The sequence below is a fragment of the Asterias amurensis genome, chromosome 22 (assembly GCF_032118995.1).
Source record: "Asterias amurensis chromosome 22, ASM3211899v1".
In the NCBI taxonomy this organism is placed as follows: domain Eukaryota; kingdom Metazoa; phylum Echinodermata; class Asteroidea; order Forcipulatida; family Asteriidae; genus Asterias; species Asterias amurensis.
This window is the reverse complement of record NC_092669.1, coordinates 9,688,979-9,702,736: the sequence shown is the minus strand read 5'-3', so window position 1 is coordinate 9,702,736 and position 13,758 is coordinate 9,688,979. Positions and strand designations below refer to the sequence as shown.

The 13,758-nt window shown below is 40.2% G+C and overlaps 1 protein-coding gene across 13 annotated transcripts in view; it reads right to left on the bottom strand.

Annotated features, from left to right (window-relative positions):
- Positions 1-13,758, bottom strand: part of LOC139954037 (myotubularin-related protein 13-like) — a 106,734-nt gene that overhangs the window by 41,025 nt on the left and 51,951 nt on the right. For 9 of the 13 annotated variants that reach the window (XM_071953683.1, XM_071953689.1, XM_071953693.1 and 6 more), the window contains 7 exons: positions 12,753-12,948; positions 11,787-11,929; positions 10,585-10,763; positions 9,471-9,706; positions 8,385-8,435; positions 6,499-6,567; positions 1,004-1,196 (listed from right to left, as the gene is read on the bottom strand). In XM_071953683.1, coding sequence (XP_071809784.1) covers positions 1,004-1,196; positions 6,499-6,567; positions 8,385-8,435; positions 9,471-9,706; positions 10,585-10,763; positions 11,787-11,929; positions 12,753-12,948 — 1,067 coding nt within the window. Of the gene's footprint in view, positions 1-1,003; positions 1,197-4,595; positions 4,650-6,498; positions 6,568-8,384; positions 8,436-9,470; positions 9,707-10,584; positions 10,764-11,786; positions 11,930-12,752; positions 12,949-13,758 lie in introns of all 13 variants that reach the window. The other 4 variants (XM_071953688.1, XM_071953690.1, XM_071953687.1 and 1 more) reach the window with 4 other exon arrangements.

The window sequence follows — 13,758 nt, the reverse complement described above, 5'->3', positions numbered from 1 at the left end:
GTTACCTAGTGCCTCAAAGCCCTGTAAAATCATGTCAAGACCACAGGTTTAAATGGCCTGGAGGCGCCTTACCCACAGTTCTCCCTACTCAAATGAACAGTCTTTCGGTGTTTACCTAGTGCCTCAAAGCCCTGTAAAATCATGTCAAGACCACAGGTTTAAATGGCCTGGAGGCGCCTTACCCACAGTTCTCCCTACTCAAATAAACAGTCTTTCCGTGGTTACCTAGTGCCTCAAAGCCCTGTAAAATCATGTCAAGACCACAGGTTTAAATGGCCTGGAGGCGCCTTACCCACAGTTTTTCCCTACTCGGATGAACAGTCTCTCTCAGGTTACCTCGTGCCTCAATGCCCTGTAAAATTATTAGGCCTGGGCGAATTGTTCAAATATTCGGTAAATGGCGACTAGGTTTTCCTATCTGTAACCGCGAATGCCTTTTTATTTCTTAACCGGATATCCGCATAGGGCGAGAATACCTATTTATAAACCGGATAGTTCTGTAATTACAACCAAGTAACCGGATATTCTTTTAATATCCGAATATCCGCGGACGTCGGGCGACAACTGATAGGAATGTTTTGTCTGAATCCTTATGAAACTTCTATTAAGAAAGCATAAAACAGCATAAATTAAGTATTTAACTATGCTCACCTCCGTGAAGAGTTAAAACAATGACATTTCTGACGTAATTTGTTCAAAGATTACGAAAGTTTTCCTTCACGTAGAGTCAATCACGATCAAAAGAAAAAGCAAATCGCCATCTTTAAATTAGATCCGGTTATTTTTATGAATGAACCGAGTGACACTGTCTAAAAAAAAATTTTTTAATTATTATTATTTTTTTTTTAATAGCGCCCTCTAGCTGCGAAAAAAACTATTCGAATATCCGGTTAATTTCGGATAGTTGGCCAGCGGTATCCGAATATCAAAATTTCACTATTCGCCCAGCACTAAAAATTATGTCAGAAATGGCGATAGAATAAAAGTGCAAGAATCCACTGACCTTCTGGAGACCTCAAAGTGTATGTTGACCTCTGAGATGCGGAAGGCTTCCCCCAGCTTGGGTCTCATCATCCCTGACGAGATGTTGAAGCCAAGACGCTGATAATCCTGAACGTAGAGTTTCTTCTGAAGCTTATCCGTCGTCAGAACATCAATCGGTTTCAGCGTTGCTGTGACGTCGTTCTCCTCAATAACTGTAAGAATTTAAACAACAAATATTACTAACTTTGAAACTATTTGACAGAGGGTGTGGTACAACACCACGTGTCATACCTCTGGCGGACATTGTGTGTGACAGAAACAGAGCCCGATTCCATAAACCTGCTTAAAAGCACAGAAAGTAGCCAAGCACAACAAAGTTACGCTTAGCAGAACAAGGTTACCAGCCAAAGTTAGACATGCCACCTACGACTGGTATCCTGCTCACTTTTCCAGAGTAGAAAATGTTCAAGCAATATTTTCTGCATGTTAAGCAGCTCTACGGGCCCTGGGCCTAATATCATAGAGCTGCTTGAGAACAAAAAGTAGCTCAGCATAAAAAACAAATATGCTAACCAGATTTAGGTTACTAACCAAAACACCATGACATGTGTACAATTTGTAGATGGTATTTTGCTATGCAGAAATTTGTTAAGCGACAATTTCTGTTTAAGCAGCTCTATGAAATTGGGCCCAGGTTACCAGGCAAAATGCCATGTGTAGTTTAATGTTTATAACCGGTTCTAGTGTTGCTACATGTATGCTACATTTTTCTATCATGCAGGCATTTTATTATGCTTTTGTACCCGTTAGTCTACAAAAAGCATTGCAATGAATCACATATGAATTGAAACAAAATGAATGTCTATCCGTTTCTGAAAACTTTAATGTTTCCAGAACTGACAGAGCTTAAACTTCAAGTGAACCTCCGCTAGACTACAGGTATTTAAAACTCAGAAGTTTTACAACTGGACCAGAAACATTTCCAAATAGCCTGACTTTTTTTTTCTTTTTCTTGTTTGCTTCACTTTGAAGAGGATATGATAAACACTAGTAAATTTCTCAACCACTTCATGACGAGTGATGTCTGAACATGCCACGAATGTGATACAAATTTTGACGTCACAAATTCGCAACGAACATTTGGGAAGAATTTGTATTCCACTCGTACACAAAGAAAAATTTAACCAGGCTTTTACGACAGACACCTTTCAACAACTGAAACTACTTGATGCACCTGTCCTTAAATAAAACATTCTTGCAGTATTATGGTAGCATAAAATTGTCCAATTAATTCAACAAAATAAGAGGGGGTAGGGTCTGAAATGATGCAAAGCAAAATAAACAGGGTGGTATTAACAAGGCCGAGATGAAAAATTAATAAATGAAAAATATATGCAAATTTACAAACACAATGCCAGGCAAATACATGATAAAATACAGCATGTTAGAGTTCAAGCAAAAAAATTGTGTGTTTCTAAAGATTGCTGTGTACGGGAAGGTGTAAAAATCATCGAGTCCAAAAGAAATTTCTGCCAAACTCTGTCGGTCCTTAAAGGCACTGGACACTATTGGTAATTACTCAAATAATTGTTAGCATAAAAACTTGCTTTGAAACAGGCAAAGGAGAGCTGTTGATACATGTATGTAGTGTAAAACATTGTGAGAAAGGGCTCCCTCTGAAGTTGTGTAGTTTTTGAGAAAGAAGTAATTTCTCACTCAAATATTAAAAGACTTCAGGCCTGAACCTTTTCAAGGTGTCTGAAAGCACACAAGATTTGTGCAAAAATTGTGTTTTTTTCTTCCGTTATTCTCTAGCAACTTTGATGACCAAATGAGTCACAGATGGGTTATTGTACGCATGATGTTGGATTACACAAAGTGGGAATGGTAGTCTTTGACAATTACCAAAGGTGCCCAGTGCCTTTATGGGGGAACGCTGTGAATTTTCATCAGCATCTGCTGTACACAACAAACTGCAGAGAGAGTCCATAGACCACCTATGTACATTTTAAATATTCTTGTAATGATTTCAATGTTTGTACATGTACATGTATGACTTCAATAGATTAAGTGCTGCAATGCAATACAAGCCATGCCAATATCTCCCTTGGTTTTTTGTTAGGCCCTGCAAAATCTTTACTGATGAAAAAGTTAAATGTTACAACTTCTGATGAGGCCACTGTTAACAGGATCCAATAGTTTGGATGTGGATTCAAACATATGAAGAGAGCGTGAAGACTCAGTATGAGTTCATTGTAAAAAGAGCTTGACAAATAGGTTAGTTTGTATTTTACCTAAAAAATGATAAATTATTAACATAGTCCATTGGTTGCTATTGAGCTACTCCATTGGTAGCAAAAGAGTTTTGGTTAGTTAACCACCAATGGCCTGGTAGTAAGTCTGAACCATCCCAATCCATCTAAACTGCAGGTCTTGATGGATAATTTATGTATGTTCAGCCATTTTGTATAATCACCTTACCTTCAGCTTCATTAGGAATAAAATTTAAAAAATAGTCTAAATTCAAGACTTAAGTCAGAAATGTCTCACGCATGTTATTTTTGTGAATTTCTCACACGTTGGTTGTACAATTCTTTTAAAGCCTGTTTTAGGAACAAATTTCCTATTTCTAAAAAACAAATAATAGTACTTTCTATACCTACATGTATAGGCTGTTCACTCATTACTCTATTACTCAGTTCATTGATCGCAGTTACTCGTTACTCCTAATTATTCATTACTCACCTCATGTTAACCCGTTACTCAAAATTACTTTATTACTCATGATAACTCGTTAGGTTAACCACATTTCGGAAATCTGATTTACTTAATGACTTTCATGACTTGATAAGTTGAAATATGTTTTAATTTTGTCAACATTTTCAGTTATCAAGTCATGCGATAAAGATCATACAGAAGCCCTAGATTCTGATGGTTGTGGTTAGTGTAATGCAAGTAACTATGAAAAGTCTCCCTCAAGGTTCCATACTTGGTCCACTCAGTTCACATGCATCCAAAATGCCCCTATCAGATTAGTAATTGTAGCATTAATTTTCACGCCAAATAAGGAGTTTGTCAGCATTTTTATTTCGTTATTCATTCAGTTGATTTGTCACAAGGACAGCCTTAGCATTTATGGTGTACAAGCCATCGATAAAATTTTGCTGAAATATTATCTCTGCCTGGGTGACAAAAAACTTCAAACTTAAAACCTTTCATTAAGACACAGGATTTGCATAAGTGTTATAATTTTTCAAAGCGATGAGATATAGCATTGAGTAACTTTTAATGTTGACTATTAAGCAATAGTTATATAATAATGCAGCTTTATGATGTATACTTTATGAATAGCCTCCCTCAAGGTTCCATACTTGGTCCACTCTGTTCACATGCATCCAAAATGCACTGTCAGCCACGCATGAACCCAAATAATGATTTGCTGTTTGATCAAAATGCCAAAGCAACAACAAACTTCCTGTAAATGTTCATTTGTATGCAGTGTCCCTCAAGGCTCTATTTTTGGGACCATGCACACAACCAGCCACTCAAAATTAATGATTCCGCCAATGATTTAGTTGCCCCGTAAACCAGACCAAGAATGATTGTGTAACCTGCAGGTTGAGACATGGTTCGGCCTCTCATTGATCCCATCTCATAATCTGAAACTAAAATCAGGCAGGTGACGAGACTCGGGTAAGACCAGTAGCATTGGAAAGAGTAATAGAGCAGGTTCAATTCATGCACCAAAAAACAAAGGAAACTGAGATAAATATATTACTTTTAATTTAGTGAAAAATAAAAACAAATTGTTCCCTTTAAAAAAAAAATCTCCTGAAAAACGCAGAAATAAATAAACAAAAAGTGCTTTCAAAAGTAATAAAGGAGCTTTACACTATTCATAATTACATGTACCGGTACTTTGGCGCAAAAAAAAACATATCAAATCTTGTCTAAATGTAGTGAAAAGGGAAAACTGTTTTGACAAGGAAATGTTGTTTTGTTGTATCATTTTCGAGAACGATGGATTTAACTGGTAAGTCTGCTGCCACCTTGTGCCCACACAATCTCCTGCTGCATTAATTTAAAGAAAAATTGACTAAAGCAGGACTTGAACCAACAACCTCCGGACTAATGTATCTGCGCTCAACCAAATGAGCAATCTAGCCTTATGTCGACAGCCATCCTGTTTTGCCAATATCTTTGTTCAGGTGCCAGTCAAAAGCCAACTGTTAGCTTTTTGCAAAACAAAACAAGAATATCACAAGTTTTGTAGTAGTGACAGCAAAAAAAAAACACCCAATAATATAAAATAAAGTAAACCCATGAAGTTTAGAGAGTAGTTCATTACTGAAAAGCATTCATATAAAATGACTTGCATAAGTTTTCCCAGAAGAGAGAGGGATTTCGTAGAGCATCCATGATGTTTAAAGAATGAATATTTGAAACTACAAAGCCAGTTATCATCCAAGTTAAACATCTTGCAGAATTTGTCTAAATTGGAGTTTCTAGAACTTCTAAAATGCTTGTAGAATTTTAAATACTAAACAGCAAGTTATCACTCAAGTTATATGGTTTTAAGAAAATGGCCAGTTCTGAGAGGGTTTTTTTTTAAAGAAAAGAAAAGAAAGGAATAGAAACAGGGTGAATCCAGTCACAACCAGTTTGCCAATCAGTCACAATCAGTTTGCCAATCACGTCAAAACCAGTTTGCCAATCCAGTCACAACCAGTTTGCCAATCCAGTCACAACCAGTTTGCCAATCCAGTCACAACCAGTTTGCCAATCCAGTCACAACCAGTTTGCCAATCCAGTCAAAACCAGTTTGCCAATCCAGCCACAACCAGTTTGCCAAGCCAGTCAAAACCAGTTAGCCAATCCAGCCACAACCAGTTTGCCAAGCCAGTCAAAACCAGTTTGCCAGTTCTATCATTGCTAGGTTTTTCCAGTATCCTAGTACTCCCAGTTTTCATTTTAACTTTGGAAAATTTGACTTATTCTCAGCAAATCAGACAGAACTGGGCTTAGTAAATCATTTTTGAAATAAATGCAGATTGTCAATTTTATATTTCTTGTTCCCGTCGACCAGAATCCTAATTTTTAGGATTCTGTGAAATACGTCTGTGGCAAGGTACTCATATTTCCAGCATGTAGATGTACAAACCAGGCTCAACTCAATGTTACTGTTTCTCACAGATTTCTGCATATACAAATCCCTATAAAACGTTTGTTCAAACAGGTTGTGTACTGTACAGGCCGAGTCACACTGCAGCAATAACAAAAACAATAACAATCACAATGCAAAGAGAACTCATTCTTGGTTGAATTGCTCCACGCAGAATATGCACACGCCCATTCAACCAACAGAGTGTGTTCTTTTTGCGGCATAACCTCAGAATTCCTGATCAATGGAATTGATCTGTATGTTGGCATTGACTGGATTGACCCTGTTCCAGATTTTTAACGAGCTTTAGTTAACTGATAGGATTAGAGAGACTAGACTTGATTAAAGTTAACCTGAGAGAAACGACCCGCCTTGACTTCTAGATCTACGTCCCCATCGTGGCGAGGCATCAAAGCCCAAATCTGCAAACAGCCAGATGTAAATGTCACTACTCAAAATGGCAAAATAGTGTGTTAATTGACCAATCTATTAAGCTCCATCGCTTCATGCTGCGCTTGAACATCTGACACATCAAAATGGCACTACGCTGCAACAATAGACCCCTTGCATTGGCCGCTATCTTTGATGAAATCTGGAATTTCATGGCTCTGCTTAACCACCAAACTAAGCGCTTACGATCACCATATTCGATTACAGGTGAGCACCAAATTTCTGAGCTAGCTGTGTGAGTCCTGTTTTTATCAAGGAATAAATTTTCACGCAATTTTTTTGCTAAGCACCTCTATGAAAATGGGCCCAGTAGTTAGGCAGTTGCTACAGCGGATGGAGCCTAATAAATTGGTCTGTTACTGGGTTTTATTGAGGACATAATCTACATGGCATTAATCCTACACAATAGATACAGTTTTGCTTCATGCTACGCATTATTCTTACGCTGCATTGTTAGGTTGCTACACTAGCGACGCGTGTAAGAACTATTGTACGCTCATGAACTATTGTAAACCAATGGCATACAATATGTGGACCTAAAATGCAAGGATGCTCTGGGGATATTTACTCCAGCCCAGACAAGGTTTTCATAAGTTTTGTAAGAAAATCTCATTTTCTTGTGAAAATGATGATTTTTTTTGTGAATGAATTGAGTTTTTTATCTCAAAGTGGGAGGCCACAGGTATCGGAAGTCTAGCAATCTGTATGTTTTTTTACTTGATGAGTCAAGGTTATTTACTTTACTTTTCTTGCAGCTTTTCGGTCAGTCAAAGCCTACTGTGGATGCCCATATGGGGGTAGGGGCATGGCTAGGGTGAGGGGGTTGGGTAGGGTGAGGGGATGGGGTAGGGGAAGGGGCCATTGGGTTAATACAGACTTCAATAGCTTAATGGTTTTCATTCTACGTGATCATCAGCAAATTTTTCAAACCAACTGCGACCTGCTCTTGGAAAATAGTCAGATTTCTCAAAACTGAGACACCACTTTTTTCAGAATTTGGTGGGGACTTAGATTTCAAATTAATGGCCAGATACAATGTACTTAAGGATGCACCCATTTCTGGAACTCTGATACAGTGAAACTTTATGAGGTTTTTAGACAGCCATTTCAAGGTAAATGTAGTGCCAGTACAAACTTTGAGTATTTCAATGGAATAGTTTTCGGGGGGGGGGGGGGTTTCCCCACATCTGAACCTGAAACTTTCTTCCTTGTCTTTTCCCCATTAGGTTCTGGGCTAGTACAGTGATTAAGTTAATTTTTCTGAGAGTCCTTGGCTTCACAACTAGAATAAATAAAATGAAATAATTTCTTTCCAATTCCATAGAGCAGATCACATATAAGATTAAAATGTTCTAATCAATCTTCTAACAGCTCAGACAGTCTATGAGTAACTGCTTTGATCCAGCGCAAACTGGATTAATCCAGTACAATCAACATGTACATGTATGAGTAACTGGTTAAGTCCAGTGCAAACTGGTTTACTCCAGTGTAATCTATGAGAAACTGGTTTATAGTCCAGTGCAAACTGGTTTAATCCAGTACAATATATGAGTAACTGGTTTAGTCCAGTCCACACTGGTTTAATCCAGTACAGTCTATGAGTAACTGGTTTAATCCAGTACAAACTGGTTTATCCAGTACAATCTAGTGATGATGTTTCAAGGGCCACAAACAACCTCAGTGCATTCAGCCATGTAATGAATTACCACTACTCATGAGCAGAGCGAATACATTAGTTAAAGCAAATTAACTGATAAACCGGGTTAATCAACCCGGTTTTATAAATAACCTGATGAGTATGACCCGGCTCGACTTCGAACTCTCATCTGAGAATCATCATCTGTAGTGAAAACATGGACATCTTTAAAACAGAATTCTTTCATTTTCAGTTTCTTTCCAGTTTTTGGTTATTATAAATCCATTTTCGGTTTGGACACAACAATGACACATGTAAGATTGAAAATATCAATTGAACATTTTAACTTTTAACTAAACTTCCACAAAACATTGTACGAACAGCTGATACAAATTTGAGACATCGGCTGTTAGATGATGTCCAACTATGATAAAACTGTGCATGAATGTCTTCAAAACGATTTGCATTCACAGTCGTGTGAGAACTTTGCTTCTCCCTAAGTGGACCTTTTGGTGTTTAGGAAAAATAAAACGAATCATTGCATGAAGATGGAGTCTGTCAGAACACTTTGGATGTCAATACAGGACTTGAGTTTCACTCTTAAAGGGGCACAGCAGTTTTGCTCTGGTAAAGGGGCACCTCTATACGGAAACTGTCAATTAATTTGTATCAGGGAAACTTTGATGTCTGACTTTTTAAAATCAGGAATACAATCAGTGTTGTACCACAGTGGGCGGCGCTGGGCGGACCTGCCCTGGGGTCGATTTCACAAAGAGTTAGGACTAGTCCTAAGAGATATAAAAAATGTATGGCTAGTCCTAAGTTCAGATGAGTAACTCATCCTAAGTCGAGATAAGACTAGTCTTAACTCTTTGTGAAATCCACCCCTAGACTCGCAATGTTTGCCCAGCACTCTTAGTAAACACATTTTGCCGCCCAGCACAGATTTCAAAATAATGCCCACTGTGCATTGATCTGAGACACATCTAATGATAAGGAGTATCAAATGTCACAGAGAAAAAACACAGTCAAAAGGCAATTCAACTTATTGCATGGCTCCACAACAAGAACAGTTCAGAAACCTAGCCCCAGTTCAGAAATAGTGGTCCCATAATGAAACATACGTAAATAATTTGGTTGATCCGCTCACCCTGGGGGGACTTCAATAAATTTACCACTAAAATTGGTCTAGCTACAACACTGTGTACAATTTTGAAAAGATAATTTGGCTGGACTTACTTGACAGATCCTCCTCTTCATAGAGGACGCTGTTTGGTCGACTGTCCACCGTGATGCTATCCAAACTCGCGGCATTCATCTGTCGCTGCAGCGTTGCCGCAGACGGTGGTCGCTGTGGTACGAGGGGCTCGACTGGCAAGAGGTAGCGATCCTTACGTGAGGGCAGCTTGGTCTTGTGATGGCTGCCCCCAGTGACGACTTTCTTCCCTCTTGCCAACGTCTTGGTGGCAAGTTTCCTGAAGTAGGGCAAATGATAAAAATTAATGCGGGCAACTCCATAAAGCTGCTTACTGTTTAGCAAAGTTTAAAATATTTACTGCTTTACTCTTGCTATGGTTAAAACTACAACTCCCTCAGGGATCCTTGGAGCGTTCCATTTTCCCTCGACTTTGACTCGGGAAAATTTAACCGTAGGACTCGAAGCAGTCAAAATTTGTATACTGGGATAGAAGGCCATGTCTGAATTGGTGGCTATGACTGGATCCCAGACCTGCTAACCCCTGAAACTCAGAATGAGGAACAACTTAACAGGAATACTAAGGCCGTGTTCGAAACGGCAACTTCAGCTACGGCTAGATAAGCGCCTCTGCCAGTGTTGAAGAATAGACAGATGCGCACGAACTAGCCGTAGCTGTAGCCAAAATCATTGTTTCGGTCACGGCCTTACATCACATGCAAGGCCTTTTTTGGAAAGGGTCAAGAGACATCCCGCATTCTCTGGACTTTTATTTTTAAAATTCAGGCCTGTCTAGCAAAATGCGGGACGGTTGGCAGGTCTGCAATTTGGATACAGCCTAAGCTTCGCTCGGCCCCAGCGGCCAGGGTCTATCCAGAATCGTTGGGAAGAGCTAACCAGCTTGTTCAGGAAGTATGTCATGCGTGCAGTGCATAGCAGTGTGAGCGTGATGCATGATGGGACTGAGCATTTTTGGGATATACCAATGAGGGTGCTTGATACGTTTGCTCATCCCAGCGCCTTTGGTTAAGGCGCTGGGATGACGAGGACGAGTGAAAGGCACTGGGGACAAGCGAAAGGCACTGGGGACGAGCGAAAGGCACTGGGGACGAGCGAAAGCCTAAGGAGGCTTCTGAGGAAAAGCTGGCCGAATCTCACCTCAAGGTGGCGGTCTTCTCCTTCTGCTTCATCTGAACGGAGAGCAAGGGGGAGACAGTGGAACCATGGAATGCAAAGGTTTGGTAGAGACTTTGTGGGTAGCGGATCCGACCACACATCTTACGGAACAACTCTACTCTCTCAGCGCCTACCTCCTCATCAAACGCTATCTTAAGGAGCTAAAAAACAAACAGGATCAATGAGCAAATTATGTAATATTTGTTGATTCTCACAGGCTAAATGACAATACAACACACATAAACAGATAAGCTGGTGTAATGGAAGCAGTCAAATGGAAATAAATCAAAGGTGGAGAGAGGCAGAACTATATGGAAATTAATAATAAATTGGGAGGCTAATCATCCTTACTCGCAGCTAACAGCTTAATTGCGAAAGACGTGGCTACAACGTGTTCGAGAAGCAGGCATGCAAGTGCGCCTTTGGCAGCCAGCCACATCAACCCATTATGACCGACGGAGCAAAGCCAGAGATCGACAGTGTTTGATGGAGGAAAACTGGATGGTCTGGAAAACCCTCGTGGCACAGCAGAGAACCAACGCACATCTCAACTCACATATGGCCCTGGCCGAGTATCAAACCAGGGTCACCTTGGTGCGAGATGGGCGCTTTACGCACAAGCCAACCATGCCACCAAAATCAAGGGAAGATCAATTAAGGAAACAAAAGGAGGGGTAGACAGAAGGAACTGGTTTGACCATAAGAGGTTGGAAATACAAAAACACAAGCACAGGTGGGAAAGGGTAAACAAGTAAGCAATAAGTGAATGAGAGACACTTTGAAGGAGAATATAAGGTTGTATCTTAAAGTTGGGTGTGGTCCCTGGCTACAAGGCAGCTAATGATTAAATGGCTTTCAACTTTCTAAAGACATTGACAAATTAAGGAGACCACCAACATAGGACTCGATAAATCAGTTGGTTTAGCACCGGAATGTTAATCCCCCGATTTAGGTTCCGGTTCGGGTCCCGCTCTAGTAAATTTGTTTTGTTGAATCCCAAATCGTTTCAAATTTACCCAGTCGTTTCCCTTGAGGTTTATTATTTGAAAAACGGAAGGCGAAGACAAAAAAGTCATGAGTCATTTCCTACTCAGATGTTCAGACCGAATGGTCTGGTTTACTAAATTTGTTTACAAGCTGTTGTTGTTGTTGTTGTTTACAAGTTGTTGTTGTTTACAACTTACTTGGAAGGTGACCGATCTGAGCTGCAGTCCCTCTTGCATGAACTGTTCGAGGTGTAACGAGTTAGCAAGGCCCCCTACTGTGATTTTCTTCTCTTTGAACAACGCCGAGACAGGAAAACTCCTGGTCACCACTTGCTCACATGCTGCATAAACAAGAATGTAAAACAATATTAGTAATATTTAAAACAATCATTTAAGCCATGAAGAAAGACTCTGCTAGGCATAACAGCTGATATCTGTGCTTACTTTGCAAGTTTTCATTTCAAAGCGCTGCTAACCACGAGCACATGAAAAGGTATGCTAAGGTCGTATCTGTTTCTCAGGGTGTTGCTAAGGACATGCTATACTGCAACACATGATGAAGCGGAAATCTAGCCATAGCCCTAACTGTAGCTGCCTACTCAGACAGGGCCTACATTAAGTACCCCCTCAGTTGACAACATTTACCTTGAATATCAATGGGAGTTCCCTTGAATATAACCCTGTATGAGGTTAGGAGGATTGCACCTTCAGCTGAAAGGTAAGCTGGCCCGCGCATTACCCCTCCGATGCCATCCTCACGCTCATCTGGTCTACCCTCAACACTAATCCTAAGTATCCCCTCCGTAGATAAAACTTACCTTGAATATCAATGGGAGTACCCTTGAATATAACCCTGTATGAGGTTAGGAGGATTGCACCTTCAGCTGAAAGGTAAGCTGGCCCGCGCATTACCCCTCCGATGCCATCCTCACGCTCATCTGGTCTACCCTCAACACTAATCCTAAGTATCCCCTCCGTAGATAAAACTTACCTTGAATATCAATGGGAGTACCCTTGAATATAACCCTGTATGAGGTTAGGAGGATTGCACCTTCAGCTGAAAGGTAAGCTGGCCCGCGCATTACCCCTCCGATGCCATCCTCACGCTCATCTGGTCTACCCTCAACACTAATCCTAAGTATCCCCTCCATAGACAAAACTTACCTTGAATATCAATGGGAGTACCCTTGAATATAACCCTGTATGAGGTTAGGAAGATTGCACCTTCGGCTGGTAGGTAAGCTGGCCCGCCCATTACCCCTCCGATGCCGTCCTCACGCCCATCTGGTAACAGGTACCCTCGTAAACCATCCATGATTTTCTCCTCACCTGGTAGTAATGAGGGTTTGAGAATCTTGGGCTGGTGAGAGAAATTAGTATCGATTTAGTATCGCAATATCGCGATGTATTTCCTAGCTGAGGCGTCATACACCCCATAGGTTTGAAGTAAAACCAGAAGAATAGGTCATTATAACACCTCTCTTATACTATGATTGTCTCTTCTACTACTTTCACTGGGAGTTCGAAGACTGATGATGTCAAATTTAAGTAATCGCGATTATATCGAATATCGCGATATATTATCGGCGATATATTGTGAATAAAATAATTCGATATCGCCCAAGCTTAAGAAGTCGAAAAATTTACTATTGCAGTCGTTCGGAAAGACTCTGAAGCGCCTTGGTTTCAAACATCGATCTTGTTATGAGGCAGTCACTGTAAATGTTATGTTAAATTCCCCTGTCTGAAACCTAAATTTGTTTGGGTCGACCTAATCCATTTAGTTCGGCGCGACTCTAGCGCACCTGTCTGAAACGGGTGTAAGGTGAGATGGAAGATTAGGGGATTTGTTTTATGTATATTCCATAGAAAGTTGTGGAGCGACTCCAGATGATTCACACGCAAAACTCAAAAAGTGTCTGGTGAAAGACTGTCTTAATTTATCGGATTAGGGAAGACAGGATCTGGTTGGATAAGGGGGTAGATTATTTGGGGATAGGTGAATTAGGGGATATGGGAGATTGAGTGATTACAAGAGATGGGGATTCGGAAACATGAAAAGATGAGTGATTAAGGGATTAAGGGAGACAAAAGAAATTATTTGTGTAGGGGTGAATGATATCAAAAAAGGTACATGTATAAGAAGAGATGGGAGATTGGGATTAGGACA